Raw genomic sequence first — 17,280 nt, forward strand, 5'->3', positions numbered from 1 at the left:
TGTGCGTGTGTGTGTGTGTGTGTGTGTGTGTGTGTGCTGAAGTGAATACAAGATGATGATTTATGAGTGTGTAATATGCTGAGCAGACACTTGGATGAGCGCAGGCTGGTGTCCCTGTGAGAAAACTAGTTCATTAGCGGTGTGAGCACAGCTTTTTGCAGGATTTCATCATCTCGCTTTGATATTCATTTTTGTTGTTGTTCTTTTTAACCCGTTAGAGACAGCGGTTGCTCCAGTAGACGGCTTATCATGTTATCAGGTTACAGGGTGCGTGAAAGGGTTATTAATCTCCTCTCCTCTCTCGACTTCAAACTGTGTTGAAGCAGTGATCCAGAGGGAGACAACTGCGATACAGCAGCGGGTCCTCCTGCCTGTATTGTGTCATGTTATTGCTCCTAACAGTGTTGCCCCGGTGATAAACACCAGCATGGCCATGATTATATGCATAGCAATAACGCCCTGAAGAACTAAAGGTCGGCCCTGTGTGCGCGGACTTGACTGTATTTGTCAGTGAAATCAAAATCACTATTTGTGATTTATTTACAAGTAAAATATTCGGTTTGATCAGTTATGCAGTTTAATTGGTTGATTAGAGTCTGCATGGATTGGGGTCAAGTGGGACAGTCGACCAAATAGGGCTGCCGGAACAAAAGCACCCTGTTTTGTGTTGTGCATTACCACCACCTAATGGACTGGAGTGGAGCAGTATTGTATTCATTTAATAGTTCACGCATGAATTACTTTTGCAAACACATAACAAAGTCTGAATATCATTTTGCCACTCTCACAAGTGTGGGTCTTTGGTGTTTCAGAACTCCCAGAAGAAAAGAGCAGCGCGACCCAACAACAAACCAGACAAGAAGCTCCCCCCGCAGGTAAACAAACACATTAAGACACGTGCAACGGTGTTTGAACACTCAATAAAATAAATGGCGCGGGAAGACAGGCTGATTTATTGGCATGAACCGAGAAGGCGTGGAATGGCTGTCAATCATTCAAAACCTTTATTTTAACCAGCGATGCTCAACCAACTAAGGAGGAAGTGATTACAGTGATGTGTTCTATATGCTGAGTTTGTAATAAATCTCAGAGCTGCATGAGAGAGCGGGTCGAGTTTCGCTAGCTCAGAGGAACAAGGAAATCGATCAACTGTGTCATCAGAATCCATTTGTGACAGAACGAGACCAGCCATTTACGGGAAAAAACGAAAACGATCTTAGAAACCAACGGTGAACTGGAATTCCTTTTTCTTTAATGCATTGACATGATATTTCAAATCTAGATTGTCATCCAGCCAGATGTCGGGTGTGGATCCCAAAAATGCAGATTCAGATAAACTGCGCTCCAAAAAACATTTCTTTACAGAAAAAAGTATCAGCAGAAATCGCTGGCAACAACAAGACAGGAAAACCAGCTAGGAACAGAAACTGCACCATCAATTTGAGGACGAGGACCAAAAGTCCTCAAAACGAAATGGCAAAAATCCAAATCACACGAAACTTAAAGTAGTCCAAAATGACTTGAGGACCAAAATACTTACCAAACAAGAATCCAGCGAAACAAGATGAACGTCGGCAAGAGGTCAAGAAAATATCACTTGAGGATTAACCGTTGAGTTCTGTCTGCACAATTGTGGACGTTTTTGTACTAAGTGTCCCACACTGCCTAGACAAATAAATACCAGTGTAAGCAAATAAATCAACATCTCTTCTCTTCTTTTATTGTGCCGACTTAATCTCTGCCAATTTCCCGCCTCTTATCTTGTCTGTGTAGGCGTTTATCTACATTTTGGCCAACTCATTCTTTTACATTGTTTGCATTGCAGGGATAAAGCCTGTCCCAAAGCACGTACCATAAATGGTCGTGAATGTGCTGCCCCTCATCTCACTTTATGTGTTTGGAAATGCCTCACAGGCTGTAAAGCAAATAGACCCACTGAGTTGGTTGGGAGGTGTGGTTGGGGGGGGGGGTCACTTCGGGTCAGTGGCAAGTCGTAATAAAATGTTTCTCTGCATGACGCTGGTGCTTCAAAGTTCCATTTGGTTGACTTTTTGATGTCAGTTATACAGTCATCCCTCGTTTATTGCGGTTAATGGGGACCAAAACATCCCGCGATAAACGAAAATCCGCGAAGTAGCGACCAATAAACATATACAGGTAAGTCCGCAAAAAGTCTGCAAAACAACAGCAAGTCACATAGAGCAACATGTACAGTACTGTACTCCATGTATATGAATTTTTATTTTATTTTTTATTTTTTTAGATGTTTGAAAAAATCCGCGATGCACTGAAGCCGCGATAAACGAACCGCGAAATAGCGAGGGATCACTGTATTTGGAATAGGACTGTCCAAATCACGGTCCTTGGGTCATAAAACCTGGTGTGTTCTACCCGAACAGGAATGGGAACAAAACAGATGTTAGCAAACTGGTATTTAAAAAAAACGAACTGAATATAACTCAGAACTACTTGTCTTATCTCATGATTCATTCCATACATAAGTTGGAGATGTCTGATTTAGTGTGGATTAGGATTGCTCACTGTTGCTCGACTGAGGCCCCTCCCATTCTCTTTCTTCTGTGCCATAACCTGCCATAAAAAACATATTCGGGGACAGCAGAAAAAGTTCTCCGAACTGCCAAATAAATATATTCCAGCTACAAAGCCATGAGGTCCTGTAAATGACCTTCAAATCACGTCATTGTGGTTTGTGAAAAGAATGTGATTTTAGCTCTCTCAGTGATTTAGGGCAGTCACTTCAAACTTTCTAAAGAATTGGTACAGGAATCGTTCCAAGTGTTTTGGTCGATAAAGAAAAAGCTGCAGCACGCAGCTGTGCCAGCGGGATTTGAGTGCTCACTATGTTGCGCTTGTCTTTTCTTCCATCACTAACAGGAGGACAGCTCAGACCTGAAGTGTCAGCTCCACTTCGCCAAAGAGGAATCGGCCCTGATGTGCAAAAAGCTGACCAAATTGGTGAAGGACAGCGAGGCCATGAAGGAGGAGCTGGCCAAATACAGGTCCCTTTACGGGGACGTTGACGCCTCCATCACTGTTGAGGAGGTATTCATTGTCGATCTTCTGATTGACAGTTTCCTTTCCATATCTCTGTATGCTCACCTGGGTCAGTGAAGTGCTACCATCGATTAACTTCCCTTTTTTATCAACAGGATATGTTTTTAAGAGGTCAATTGATGAGTTTGTTTTATTTGACTCCGGTCAGGTTGCCGACTCCCCCCACACCCGCGAGGCAGAAGTCAAAGTTCACCTGAAGCTCGTGGAAGAGGAGGCCAACCTGTTGAGTCGCCGAATTGTGGAGCTGGAGGTAGAGAACAGAGGCCTCCGAGCTGAGATGGATGACATGAAAGGGCCGCAAGGTAGCACTTTGTCCCACTTTATGTTTGTCATTTTATTGATATGCTCTTAAATTTCAGTTTCTAAAATGAAGGCAACGATTATTTTTGAAAATGACACGTAATCCCTAAATCCATTGTTCAGAGCCCAAACAAAAGGCACAGGCACAATCACCAACACTCCTATATTGTCTTTGTAAAACATTTCTTGGCTCACTGCTGCATACTTTTGTCATGCGGAGATTAGAGGAGAGTAATAAATACTATATTTAATGTCAAACTGTAATGAATAAATAGATGCTATATTAAGAGAAATATTCTGCAAAATTGGAACAAAAAAATGTTCCGCCTGTCTTTATATTCGCTACTAAGAAGGGCTACTAGCAATTCTATCAACATTGGATTGAATAAAAGAACATGAATAATCCATCCATCCATTTTCCGGTCCGCTTTATCCTCACAAGGGTCGCGGTGGGCCGATCCCAGCTGTCTTCGAACAGTAGGCGGGGGACACCCTGAACCGGTTGCCAGCTAATCGCAGGGCACACAGAGACTAACAATCTGCGCTCACACTCACACCTAGGGACAATTTAGAGTGTTCCATCAGCCTACCATGCATGTTTTTGGAATGTGGGAGGAAACCGGAGTACCCGGAGAAAACCCACGCAGGCCGGGGGAGAACATGCAAACTCCACACAGGGAGGCCGGAGCTGGAATTGAACCTGGTACCTTTGCACTGTGAGGTCAACACGCTAACCACTGGACCACCGGGCCGCCAACATGAATCATATGTTCAATAAATATGATACGATAATAATGCTATACATGTGAATGTGAAACAAAAAGGTATTGTATGCTCTTATCACCAGAATACATTGTGGTCGTCGATGTTTATATCAGAGCAAGAACATGAATGAATTGTATCTGCTTCCGTCCATTTTTTAACTTCGACTTTTTAACTAACTTTGGCCCCCCCAGTGTTGCGTTAACTTCACTCCTGCTCCTCTTTAGATGGGCCTCAAGAACTTAACGGTGTTGGAGGTGGTCCGGGGACAGGGCCAGTCGCCGGGGTAAGCGCTTCATCTGAAAACGTCATGGAGCTTCAGAGACACCTCCAGTTTGTGGAGGAGGAGGCGGAGCTTCTGAGGAGGTCCCTGCTCGAGATGGAAGAGCAGAACAAGCTCCTGATGAATGAAATCAACCGCTATAAATCTGAGCTTCCGCCGCCACCGCCGCCCCTCACTTCCGGCTCTGGGACGTCGCTGTCGGAAAGGCTGCTTCACGATGGGTCGCCACACTCCGTGCAGGAGGGAGCTGTGCTCATCAGCCCAGATGTGTCCCCCCAGGAGGAAGAGCTTCGAGTAGCACGGCTTCAGATCGGAGAGCTCGGCGGGAAAGTGAAAAAGCTGCAGTACGAGAACCGAGTGCTCTTGTCCAACTTGCAGCGGTGTGACCTTGCTTCCTACCAGCCTCCATCCTCCTCCTCATCTTTACGAGTGGCTCTGGAGACGGACCAAGAGGCCGGAGATTCAGCCGAGTGTCTCCCTAACAGGTAGCGTCAAAGTGACGTGCACTTTGGCAGTACTTGCTCATCATTTTTGGTTGCCCTTTATTGCTCACTTGTCCCCCGTGTAAAAAAGCTAAAGAAAAAAAACAACACACTGAGGTTCGAGTGCCACTGTGCCATAAATGTAATTCTCAGAAAGAGCCTCTATTTCTTTTTCCATCAGTTCGCCACATCGCAAAGAGCCATTAGGGGTGGAGAACGATTTACTGGAGAGCACCGAACAAAACAACAAGATGGACAAAACTGCCGGGCCAAAAGCTTCACCGTGTGGCCTCCTCGGGCTCAAGGACCGTGACGCTTTGCTCGCCATGAGGGACCAGGCTCGCCTGATTTCCACAGCGATACAGCTCCTCACTGCCCCGGAGTCGAACTGCCTCCCTTCCTCGCCGTCCATTTATCACAGCGTTTGCAGCAACGAGGCGGCAGAATCGTGTGAGCTGGAGAAAGTGCAGCCTCCCTGCCAGGTCAGTGGCTTTATTTTTATTTATTTTATTTTATTTTTTTTGTTGTTGGCTTTAAAGGCATCTACCAAAAAAAAAAAAAAAACAACACAAAACCATAGTTACATTTGTACATTTACAGGGATACCAAAATCACTAATTCTTTCCATATCACTTTTGCGCTCTGCCTTTGGGGTGGAGCTAAAAATGCAAAGTCAGGGACAACGGTTACTACAGTGGACAGCTTATCATGTTATCAGGTAACAGGTTGCATGAAAGGTTTAAATGAAAAGTACTCAAATGACAACCTAGTTTGTCTTTGAGTCAAATAAATGATACAAAATGCTACGTGTTCATCATTGTTGGACTTTGTATACTTATAGCTTGGGGTGTCGCACAGTTATGATGTCACCATGAACTGCCACCATCAAATTGACCACGCCCACAATGAAACCTAAAGCCATTCAAAACCGAACCTGAAACATTTTATGGAAATATGTCTTTTGAATAGCAAAATTTTCAGCTTTGCAGAGTTATCTGTATAAGTCGGTCTAATGAACAGCACTCGGTAAAAATAAATAAATCAATAAATAAATAAATAAGAAAGGTGAACATTTTCCACAAAGCAGCTGGATGAATTATACACCCCCCCTCACCCCCACCTGCCCCTCCAGAACCCACACGACCGGCCTTGCAGATTCTGAACTGACATATTCGACTTGACTTGCGTAACATCGTGTCATTTCGCATCTGTGTTCCCAATAGATCACCGAGCTTTCCGACTTGGCTGACAGGCCGCTGGTTGGCGCTCTGACCAGCAGGCTCCAGGCCCTTCACGGCCAGCTGCAGGTCTTCGTGGAGCACGTTGACAGCCTGGGGAAATCCTCACTTGGTGAGGGTCAGTCTTCCTTGACCTCATCAGTCAATGTATTGTCCTGCGCCGAAGACCAACGTGATGCACTCAAGACTGCAGAAGAGAAGGTAAAACACATGACGTTCACTCCTTGTCATCATTCCTTTTCAGTCTGTTTCTTTTTTTGTTGTTGTTGTTTTTTTTTTTTTAAGAAGCTTTTTTGTTTCAGTTATTTTCTCTTTCCTGCATTCTGCAAATTCTACTTTCTGGGCCGGTTTTACCCTTCCCAATCCCATCGTTCTTGCACGGGATTTACAATGCATGTTCAAATCTGACTCATTCTCATAAAAACATTTTTGTTAGGATTTGCCACTGTCCTAAAAAAGATTTGTCAATATTACGTGTTAGAAAGAGTCAGAATTGAACTGCTCATGTAAGCTTCCCTCTGTGGCCTCCGCATGCAGTTGGATCCACCTCCTAACCCAATTTTGAGACACTGCCGTGGGCCTCAAATGGAGCCTGGTTGTTGTTGCATGAAATTGCTTTCATGTTTATTTGCATAGTCTGAATCGGGACTTGGCGATTTTATTCGACTGTAATTATAGTCATTTAGTCATGGGTTCATGGATATTGTACTCTGCATGCTGTTTCAGATCCATTTAAAATCTACTTGTGCACTATATGTGGCACTTACCAGTAACAGAGCAAAACTGACTCTATTTTACATTTTAAAGCATCCGATTGTGAAATCAAACTGTGCCTGTTAAGTGCAACATTAAAATACATCAAAGTTGAAATAGTTTTATTTGTAGATTTTTTTTCTCTATTTATTATTGTTTCATTTTGAATCTAATGAACTCTTTCTTCGTGATTGCTGCATATTGCTGGCGTTGGGCGAAATCCTCGCGTCTCCAAAATCTCCAAAAACAGCATGACTGTGGAGTCAAAGAGAGCAAGCCATTTTAAGCAACCATAGATTGATCAAAATGGCCCCACATGAGGATTGACTAATAGTATTTATTTGCGGGGGGAAAAAAATAGAGGAAAAAATCACAGAATTTGGAGGTTTCAGCCCGATGCCAGCAAGATGCTAATTATCATCATCGTAAAATGTATCAATTGATGCATTCAGGTGACTATGATAGTAATTACATCCAAATTGAGTAATCACCAAACACCTAAAAAAAAAAACCAAAACAACCAAAAAAAAAAAAAAGAAACCATCATGATATGAGCTTGTACAGAACAATGTTTTTTTTTTCTCTCTGACGTCAAAACAATAAAGAACTATCCAATTCTGGTACACTTATTTTGTTTCTATATTTATTATGTACCTATTTTCAGGCTTTTTCAAAATACAGCACCTTGGTGGGGGAAAAAATGCAATTTGCCTTCAATGAAATTTCTATTTCAGTAATATAGTAATGTGTTGTTCATGGATAATTTTCCAACCAAGTGAAATCATTTTTCGACTCCATTCGAGGCCAATTCTGAGTCCAAACACCCCTCCCCCCCTTCTTTCTTCCTTTTCTCCCCTCTTCCTGTTGTCCTTTTCTCTGCATGGGCACCGTAACGCTTGGTCTTTCACTCCCTGTTGCCCCCTTTTTAATACCCCCACCCCACACCACCCCTACCGGCTGCCATTTTCACGCCCCGCCCCCTCATCTTTATCACACCTCACATCTCTTTTCCAACGCTTGGTGTTGTGTCCCTCGCTTTGACCTTTCACCCGTACCCTTTCTCTCGCTGTCCTTCCTCTCCCCTTTTTTCCCCTCTTCTGCCCTCTTGTGTACTCTTCTGTGTCTGTGTCCTTCCCCTCAGCCTTTCATTATTTCCTCTGTTTTGCTTTTCTTTTTTTTCTCCACTCTCTCCTTCTCTTCTCTGACCAAGCTCTTTTTCCTCTACCTCCTTTTTTTTGTCATGTGAAAGCCACCAATTGTTGTTTTTGTATGCGTTTGTTGAGTACATATAATTTATCTCGCATTTGTTCCATTGGCTTCTTTTATTTTTTTTCTTTCTCTTTTTTTTTTGGCTTGCATTTCCGCCTTCTGTTCTCTATGATTTCTTCGTTCGTATGTTTGTTTTTCATTTCTTTCTTCATTGACTTGCCCACGCATGAATGCGGCAGCCTGATTGTAGGGACCGGTTGCAGCCGGGGTTCAAAGGGGAAACAGAGGAGAACGGTCACGGTGACGACAAGAAAAGAAAAAAGCACATTGCGCAGACAGAGGAGGATAAAGAGGAGACACAAGATGCACTGGTAAGTCACGCAAAAAGTATGATTTAGCACAGGACGCTTGTTGTTTTGGTCTTTTAGCGCTTAGTCATACTGCCTTTGTGCGAAATTGTCACACCGGATGCAAAAGAGTAGCGCTGAGCTGACGTTCACCCTGAGTGAAATAGTGCTCAACTATTTCCAGCAAGCCCAGAGGCAGTTCCCAGGCCGGCTAGCAGAGATAGGGCTCTATTTTCCCAAACAGCCTAAGTTCTGTGCTACGCACAGCAGGGATGGTGCTACGCCGGGCCTCAGGGGGGGCTACACAACAGATATCCGTGTAACCCCAGTGAAGCCCATCCAATATTTTATTTGCCATTCTAAAATATATTGAACATTTTTTTTCTGTGCCTTTAATTCAGCTCATCACATCAGAGAGAACTGCAGAAAGACAAGATGCTCCTTTGACAAATAATGACTCGCACAGACATTTTTTTTTTGTTTTCGTGTCACAGCACAGCCCTGCTTTCACACAGGACAGCAAGCTGGGAAAAAGCCAACTTTGATGGGCAGTGTGAAAGGGGCTTTTGATAGCAATTTATGTATAAATTACTCTTAGACACAATACACCACAACTGGATGTAGCAAGGGGCATTGGTAGCAAGTACACCACAGGTTCTAGCAGATTCTTTCTTTTCTAAGAGGTTTTCTTTCTTTTCTGATCCCCAGCCAATGGCAGGGTACAACTACAATATTCACAGTCACATGCACACCTAAGCACAATTTAGAGGCTTCAGTTAAGATAACATTCAGGTTTTTGGAACATTGAAGAAAGATTGATAACCCAGAAAAAAAACGTCTGTGGAAGTACTGGGAGAACTTCCAAATTCCACACGGATTCGAACCCCCAACCCCAACACTGCGGAGTAGACGTGCTATTCATGTGTCAGCGCTTCGTGGTTGTTAGGAATCAATTATGCGCAATCACGAGCAGCACGTCCCTTTTAACTCATTGAGGACCAGCCAATTCTGGACCAAGTCTGAAAAGACGTTTAAAAACGTCTTTGGGAGTGAATGAGTTAAAGGGTTCGTTATGTCTTCCTCACACTCTCCTGTTGCTTCCTTCCCTTCCCTTCATCGCTTTGCCGCCACCCTGTTTGCATTCTTGTCCGCTCTCATCACACATCTTTCATCTTTCTGCCCACCATCTCCAAACTCGCTTCTTGCCCAAACCTGTCCAGTTCGGTGATTGCCGCGCCAAGCCGTGCGAGGTACTTGGTTCCACTCAAGCGGCGTCGGAGAAGGAGACGGAGATTCAGAGAGAAATGAAACTGAAACTCTCACAGGTCAGCATATTATTTCCTGAAAAAACAAAATGGCACTCAGACCTCCACCAAGGTCAAATAATCCTAATATGCATCAACATTAAATGAGGAAAAAAAAACTGTCCACATAGCTTTCAAACTCTTTGTCAATCCCTCAGCTCCACGAGGAGCAGCAGAAGGCTCTGCTCCGCCGGGACTTCCAGTTGCAGAGTTTAGGCCTCCAGGCTCGGCTCCAGTACAAGTTATGGGGCCAAGAGAGGACGCTGCTGGTACAGGAGTCTCGGCACCTCAAAGAAGCGTTGCTGCTGCTCAGCCTCAAGCTCCGCTGCTTCCTCAAACACTGGAGGCTGGACTGCAAGAAGGACATGGAGTGGAAAGACATCCTGGAGGTACAAACTTCTCCAGTCATGCAATGACAGCATCGTTGCTCCATGGATATTAGATTAAAAAGAAGAAAAAAACCGCACAGTAGACTTCAGAGGACGTTTTTCAAGTGTGAATTTGTAACATGGAGTATCAGCTAAAAGTCCTGAAGAATGACACCGTCGTACTTCAGGTGAAACAGTTAAGGGAAATCATTTCCTAATTGGCAGAAAAAAGGTTTTGTGGTCTCTGTTTAGTCTCAGCCCTCTGTCACGTGCTGCAAAATAAATCTGAATCCTCAAATAAAGACTACCGTATTTTCCGCACTATAAGACGCCTCAGATTATAAGGCACATCTTCAATGAATGGCCTATTTATTATAAGGCGCATAAATTAGAAGCTACAATAGTGGCTGCGGTTGCGTTACGCATCCACTAGATGGAGATACACTAAAGGGAATACAATACAATACAGCTTTATTTAGATAAAGCTTTCACAACCGCTGCAGCTGTTATAAAGCGCTTTACAGAACATTTAAAATAATGCGTCCAAGAAATCAGAATATTGATCCATATATAAGACCCATCGGATTATAAGGCGCAATGTCGGCTTTTGAGAAAATTGAATGCTTTTAGGTGCGCCTTATTGTGCGGAAAATACAGTACATTTAATGTCATTGGAGGCTGAGTTTCACAATCTTTCTCTATGTTTGGTTATCTAGATGAACAACCTAAAGGACCTCTACCTTTTATTGGAGGCGGATAACCTGACAAGCCCCGTGCACTTAAGCGGAAAAAAGGCCGATGGAGACGAACAAACACTTGGCCCGGCTATCAAGGTCGGCGGCACGTATGCTTAAACGCACGCTTGGCTATTTCCAACACACTCTCAACGTGGATGCGTTTTGCGCTCTTTTAGTTGAATGCCGTGAGCAGCACTCTGGCGGACCTCAAGGTCGCGCTGCAGGACCTGAGTGGCGAGCTGCGGCAGGAGCGGCAAGGCTCCCAGGAACTCACCCAGCAGTTTGCAAAGGCCAAGGCATCGTGGGAAGTGGAAAGGACCGAACTTAAAAGCCTCATCACTCAGGTGGGCAAGGGAAAGTGCTGTTCTTAATGGTGCGCTGTATAATAATGAGAGCACCGAATGGGTCCTTGAACCCTGTTTTGTTTTTTTTTTAAGAGCAAATCCTTGAAAAGAAAATCAAAGTCTTTATTGTGAGAAATCGCTAATGTGATCAGTGTCTTCTCCGAAATGAATATCAGTCATTATTAATTGTAACATATGAACGTAGCTTGAGCAAATTTATTTCAAAAGTGCATTGGGGCAAACTGGTAACCCTCCGCATTAATCAGTAGCCAAGAAGGAGCTCTTAGTTTCAAAAAGGTTGGTGACCACTAGTCTACATGTTTCCCTGTGATTTGCTGGCAAACTGTCCAGTGTGTGTGCCTCCAGTGTGTCTCGCTCCAAGAAAATGGATGGATTACTACATCTTTAAAATTCTGCGATTTTTTTTTTTCCCTCAGCTTGAGACCAAAGCAGCCAAAGCGGCCTCTCTGTCCTCAGCTGACGCAATGGACCCGCCTGACCTGAAGGTGGCACTCAAGAGGGAGCGTGAGGAGCACCAGCACCTTCTGGCCGAGTCCTACGCAGCCGTGATGGACTTGACCAAACAGGTAGATGCCTTTGGATGGTGCTTAGATTGAACACTGATGCTATTATTAGGCTACTTAGACAGCATGTTGCTCAATGATCCTCTTTTTTCCTTCTTTCCTTTTTTTTTTTTTCTGCCATGACAGCTTCAGATCGGAGAGAGGAACTGGGGCAGGGAAAAGCTGGAGCTGTTAGAGCGGTTCAGCCAGGAGAGAGCACAGTGGGAGCAGAGGCTAAGAGAGACCAAGGTATGTGTGCATTAGTCTGTGTGTGTGTGTGCGTGCGTGCGTATAGATGAAAAAGTCCAAGATAAGAGTGTGTGCCCTGCGATGATAGAAGTGGATGATCATCAGTGATAAGAGTTTCCTTGCCAGTCCTTTCATCAGATGTGTTTCTGTCACGGTTCACCTCATTTCCCCGCTATCTTTGATGTTTTTTTTTTTTTTTATATATATATTTTTTTTTTTTATTCAGAAAAAGACACTATTGGAGAGTCCTTCGACTCCTTAATACGCCCTGCATTGACTCATCACTTTTTTCAGCTTTCATGAGACAGGAATTTTCGACAGTGTTGTTTTATTGATACTGTATCCAATTATGCATACGAGGTGTGACCCTAAATGAGAAGTGCAATTAGATTAGGGGTCAAAGTTGGTAAAAATGAGTCAATTAATTAATGCCAAAAACTGTGTGAATCCGTTTCATGGGAACGGTTTGAGAAAGGCCCTTTTCTATTCAAGGCTAACCAAAGTCCCATAGATGTAACTCGAAGTACTGGCTAGGTAACACTGTGAAAATGTAATCTACCGTAATGTGCAATACTCGAGTTTCAGTCATATCAAAGCCACACCCTGATTGACTCATAAATTGAAATGACTGGCCACACGTCAGTTTGATACGAAGAAAGATAGATTCTGCTGTCCTTGATGCAAATTTGGGCTCACTCCATAAGAACAAAAGAGTGTGACTGAAAACATTACGGCTTGACAGCAAAGGATTTCGCCGATCATGTCCAACTGGTTGCCAGGCCATCACAGCGTTTGAATATCACAAAGAGGTTAAAAAAAATATATATATATATTGAAGGCTCTGTCTTTTCAGTCTTCAGGCTCTGAGTCCTCTGCAGACACTCTTGTCACCACTGGAACAGGATCACCAAGGTGAACGCACGGCAGTGTCAATACAATAGGGAATGTTATTGAGCGGCACATTTGAATGACAATCTGTTTTTATGTAAAGGACCAAATCCATACCACAACTCGATGATCCAGACTTCCGGCCAACAGCTGATCTAAGGGGTTTGGTGCACTTTGCAGCCCCCCCTCCTTTGACACCGCTGAGTGACTCCAACAAGAAGAATTGGACCTGTCTGACTGATGAGGTTAATAATAGAAATGTTTTTGTGTAAATGTGAATAGTAAATCAACCTGAGATCCCCGGAGGATTCGGTTTCATGGTGCTTTCACATCTGTAGGTGGCTTTCTCTGGTCCAAGTCACTTGATGGGGTTCGTAAACAAAATGAAGTAAAAGGCGCTAATGTGAAAGCAACCTCAGTTGCGTTTAACCTGTCTAAAGTGAACACAAAACGGGTGAGGTTGACTTTTGGAGGTTTCATCAGATGTGAATAAAACTTTTTTGGGAACCGTTTTTTAAATTAAACTGTCACATGAACCCAAAAAGGTCCTGTCGGCAGCATTTGACATATGCAAACCAAATTAAGCGGTCACTTGATGTAAAGTAGACCAGCAAGAGAGCACTTTTGAGCAGTTTGACTTGAATGATGCAACTACGGAGGTTTCTGCTAATGACTTTCCCCAATATGGATCTTTTCAGACTTCAGATGCCGGGGAAACCTGTAAAACCTGGGACGGTCCCAGCGCCAGTGTCTCCTGCAGCAACTTAGTGGGATCACAGCTGGATCTGGAGTCCATCCAGAGGAGCCACACAGCTCCAGAAAGCACCGGAATCAGGATGTACTACAGCCCGCCTGCCGTCCGACGCATGGAACACCAACGAAGTAAACGGGAGGCCAACGGGAACCCCGACGGGGGCTCTGCCCTCGGGCTGACTGTCGCTGAGGCTGGTCCGGCTGAGCCGCCGCAGCCCTCGTCCTGCTTTTCGTCATCTTATGAGCAATGGCTGAGCTCGCTATCCGAGCAGCATCGAGAGCTGCTGGAGAGCAGGAGCGCTGCGGTCAACAACGGCTCGACTAACGGCGTGGCCGACGGGTTGACCTCATCGGCGTTCCGCAACTTGGAAATGGGTGAGATTGCAGCAAACTTGAGTGATGACATGAAAGAGATGACCAACTGTGTGCGCCAAGCCATTCGCTCCTCATCTCTGGAGAGGAAATCTGGCAAGGAACATGTAAGTCAACTAATATTTACCCGATTTATGTGCTTTAAATTTTTGTAAGGTTTGAAAAAGGGGACAGTGTGTAAAAATGCACTTGCCACCTAGTGGTGAACTAATAGAATGCAACAAACTCAGGTCGAATGGCGTGCATTTTTAATTACGTGCATCTTTATTTATGTAGCGCTTCCACAGCAGCTGCAGCTGTACAGAAGCTCTTTATAGAACATTCATTCATTCATTCCTTTTCCGATCCGCTTTAATCTCACACTCACATCACATTAGAATCTTTGTGTTCAATCTGGAAAACCGTCAGCATTCTTGCCTATTTTCCGAGATGTCACGGACCAAACCAATAACTGAATCAGAATTCTATTTGTGCATTTTTTGCACGATTCTTCTCCATTAGTTGCAGCCCGAGATCAGACTACATTACTTCGTGTAATGTCTCGTACGCTTCCTCTTTGCCTTACTTCTGCAGGCGGTGGGGATGTCGAGTAGGTCCACGCAAACGGCTGCACAATGCGTCAGCATCGGGCTTCAAACTGAGAACCTCACCAGCAGCAGGGGTGCCGGTTTGCACGCCAAAGCCTGGTCGCCCCGGCCCTCCTCTACAACCACTTCTCCGTTAGCGTCAGCCCGAACGAGACAGATATCAACGTCTCTGGACAAAGTTCACAGCCGAATCGATAGACCCTGTTGCTCGCCCAAGTTCGGATCCCCGAAGCTCCAGCGCCGCGTGTCCTCAGGTATTTCCACTTTTTGATCAGAGTAGTAGACTGTCCTCATGCCTCCCGTGATGATCAACTGTTTTTTAAAAAAAAGTATGATCCATTTTGCCGGTTTTCAGGCTCCACCTCCAGACTGGACGGGACTCCGTCGTCTCGAGAGCGCAGCCTGTGGAACCTCCAGCAGAGAGCCATGAGTGGGGGTGGAGGGTCAGCCTGGGCCCGCTCAACCACCACCAGGGACAGCCCCGTGCTGAGCGGCCTCACCGACGGACTTTCCAGCCTCTTCAGTGTGGTGGAACATTCGGGAAGCACTGAGACACTCTGGAGGGGCGACGGAGGTCAAATGCGCCGTTTTGACTCGAATCTCAGTGACATGCATAATCAATTGCTCTAAAAGAAATTGGTGTTCCACAGGGATCCATTGTGAGGGCTCATGCATTCATTACTTACAAACAACAAATATCATTTTGCAGATGATACGCAACAATCAATGATCTAATTATATAGACAAAAAGCGCAGATCGCCGCAAAGGCTGAGCGATATTTACGTACGAAATTAAAAAGGTATCTAAAATCTAAAAGGTAAAACATTAATTAAATGCAACCACTCTTGGCAGAGGTAACAATTGTAATTTGAGAAGAATCGAACTAAGAGTAACAGAAGACTAGAGAGTCCCATCCGCAAACAAATTGCCAAATTGTAATTTGAGAAGAATCGAACTAAGTAATAGAAGACTAGAGAGTCCCATCCGCAAACAAATTGCCAAAGTAAAATAAGTTGTATTCATTTTCAGACAACTTTTAAGTGTAACCTGTACACATCATAAAGATCAATTGTGTGTTTAGGTGCCAGTCCAGCGCGACACCCTCACGCCGCGGGGAAACCCTCCTGCGCCTCAGTCTGTGCCGCTGACCCAAACACTCAGCGCTTCGGGGGCCTCGTCCAAGAGTTCCTGCAGAATGTGTGCAGCGGGCGGAGCCAGGGAGGCGTCATCCTGCCGGCAGAGAGAATGCCGAGAGACTCTCTCGTCGGAGGAGGCTTCAATTGCGTGGATGAGCTCAAGCCAGAATGTCTGCCAGCTGCCGTGGGAGGTCTCGGCGCCTTGGCCGGACTGTGTGGAGGCACTGACAATGTGACCAGGATTGTTAACAAGCGGTTCATGAGACAAACGACCGGCGACGAGATGGTCAGTATCATGGGAGGAGGAGGAGGGAAGGACGGGATGGGCAGCACTGGCTCCGCGGGCTCCGGGACAGAGGTGAGGGCTTTGCTTTGACGCGATGCTGAAGTCTTCCCATACATTGGGTAGTGAGTGATAGGTGTTGTTTTTGTGTGTCAGGACGGACCCTGTGACTGCATCGTTCCGTCCAACTGTCCCTCCCGACCTTCTCGAGGCCCTCGCACCTCACCGGGACAGTGCAAACACCGCCCACACGAGTCCTCGGTCTCCATCGAGGAGAAGGGAGACGCCTTGACAGAGTGACATCACTCCTTCAACTGCGCACACACGGACACGCACACGGCATGATTCCACTCAAACACTGCTCCCCATTGCCACACATTCACTCCTATCACCTAACCTGCCACATACGTGCACTGCCAAACGTAACACACACTGCTCAGCACATATTTTCATGTTACACACACACACACACACACACACACACACACACACACATTCAGTTCCCATTTCTCAGTGTCAGTAGCTCTTAGGGCAGGAGGCTGGGCCATCATACCGTTTCATACTCACAATACTACCAGCAGGACGTTATGATAAATACCACTATGGACCTAATGAAACCCTCATCCACAGTAGTTTTGCGTATCATGTTACGCCACTAAGCTATGACAATAATCTCGAGGGACTGAAAACGAAAGAATGTAGTCCTCGCTCACCCCCACCAGCATTGGCTGCTTTGTCGACAGGAAAAAAAAAACAAAAAACAGAGAGAAGAACTTTTTATGCTCCAGCGACTCATTTTTAATCATCCTCCCATTTGAAGACCTCAACGATACTCGGAATTCTGGGACCTTTCATTCCAAACATGGGACCATTGTGTTATGTAATAATTCGGTGTTTGTAGATTGTAAGGGGAAAAAAAAAAACTATCAGCAGTTACCGGCCAGAGATGTTTTGTTTTGCGTCATGTGGCCACAGGTGAAGTGCCTGTTTTATTCCTTCACTGATGTCAAAACTCGAGCCATGAAGATGACGGTAATGCTGTTGGTTCGGCCAGTTGTTGCTTTGTGCATCTTTGTGGGACATTCATTGGAAAATGCACTCAGATAAGCACTGCCGTGTTTTGGGGCACGGTAGATAAAAGTTAATTGTAATGCAAATCTTTTTTCACATGATGTCAGACAGTCTCAGCTGCATTTTTTTTTCTCCGAGCAAAGCTTTTTGCTGGTAATTAAATTAAAAGGGACAC

The 17,280-nt window shown here is 44.8% G+C and overlaps 1 protein-coding gene across 3 annotated transcripts in view; it reads left to right on the top strand.

Moving 5' to 3' along the window:
- The window catches only part of mtcl2 (microtubule crosslinking factor 2), a 49,692-nt gene extending 32,735 nt beyond the window's left edge, over positions 1 to 16,957 (top strand). Inside the window, exons 5-25 of one of the 3 annotated variants that reach the window (XM_019862931.1) lie at positions 813 to 875; positions 2,896 to 3,063; positions 3,224 to 3,377; positions 4,365 to 4,905; positions 5,084 to 5,384; positions 6,126 to 6,341; positions 8,342 to 8,473; positions 9,670 to 9,774; positions 9,912 to 10,142; positions 10,838 to 10,954; positions 11,035 to 11,202; positions 11,640 to 11,789; positions 11,913 to 12,014; positions 12,432 to 12,435; positions 12,866 to 12,926; positions 13,006 to 13,147; positions 13,601 to 14,134; positions 14,601 to 14,868; positions 14,970 to 15,188; positions 15,697 to 16,109; positions 16,191 to 16,957. In XM_019862931.1, coding sequence (XP_019718490.1) covers positions 813 to 875; positions 2,896 to 3,063; positions 3,224 to 3,377; positions 4,365 to 4,905; positions 5,084 to 5,384; positions 6,126 to 6,341; positions 8,342 to 8,473; positions 9,670 to 9,774; positions 9,912 to 10,142; positions 10,838 to 10,954; positions 11,035 to 11,202; positions 11,640 to 11,789; positions 11,913 to 12,014; positions 12,432 to 12,435; positions 12,866 to 12,926; positions 13,006 to 13,147; positions 13,601 to 14,134; positions 14,601 to 14,868; positions 14,970 to 15,188; positions 15,697 to 16,109; positions 16,191 to 16,334 — 4,233 coding nt within the window. In that variant the 3' untranslated portion in view covers positions 16,335 to 16,957. Of the gene's footprint in view, positions 1 to 812; positions 876 to 2,895; positions 3,064 to 3,223; positions 3,378 to 4,364; positions 4,906 to 5,083; positions 5,385 to 6,125; positions 6,342 to 8,341; positions 8,474 to 9,669; positions 9,775 to 9,911; positions 10,143 to 10,837; positions 10,955 to 11,034; positions 11,203 to 11,639; positions 11,790 to 11,912; positions 12,015 to 12,431; positions 12,436 to 12,865; positions 12,927 to 13,005; positions 13,148 to 13,600; positions 14,135 to 14,600; positions 14,869 to 14,969; positions 15,189 to 15,696; positions 16,110 to 16,188 lie in introns of all 3 variants that reach the window. The other 2 variants (XM_019862932.1, XM_019862934.1) reach the window with 2 other exon arrangements.
- The last annotated feature ends 323 nt before the right edge of the window (positions 16,958 to 17,280 follow it).

The sequence above is a fragment of the Hippocampus comes genome, unplaced genomic scaffold (assembly GCF_001891065.2).
Source record: "Hippocampus comes isolate QL1 unplaced genomic scaffold, H_comes_QL1_v1.1 scaffold1, whole genome shotgun sequence".
Lineage (NCBI taxonomy): Eukaryota > Metazoa > Chordata > Actinopteri > Syngnathiformes > Syngnathidae > Hippocampus > Hippocampus comes.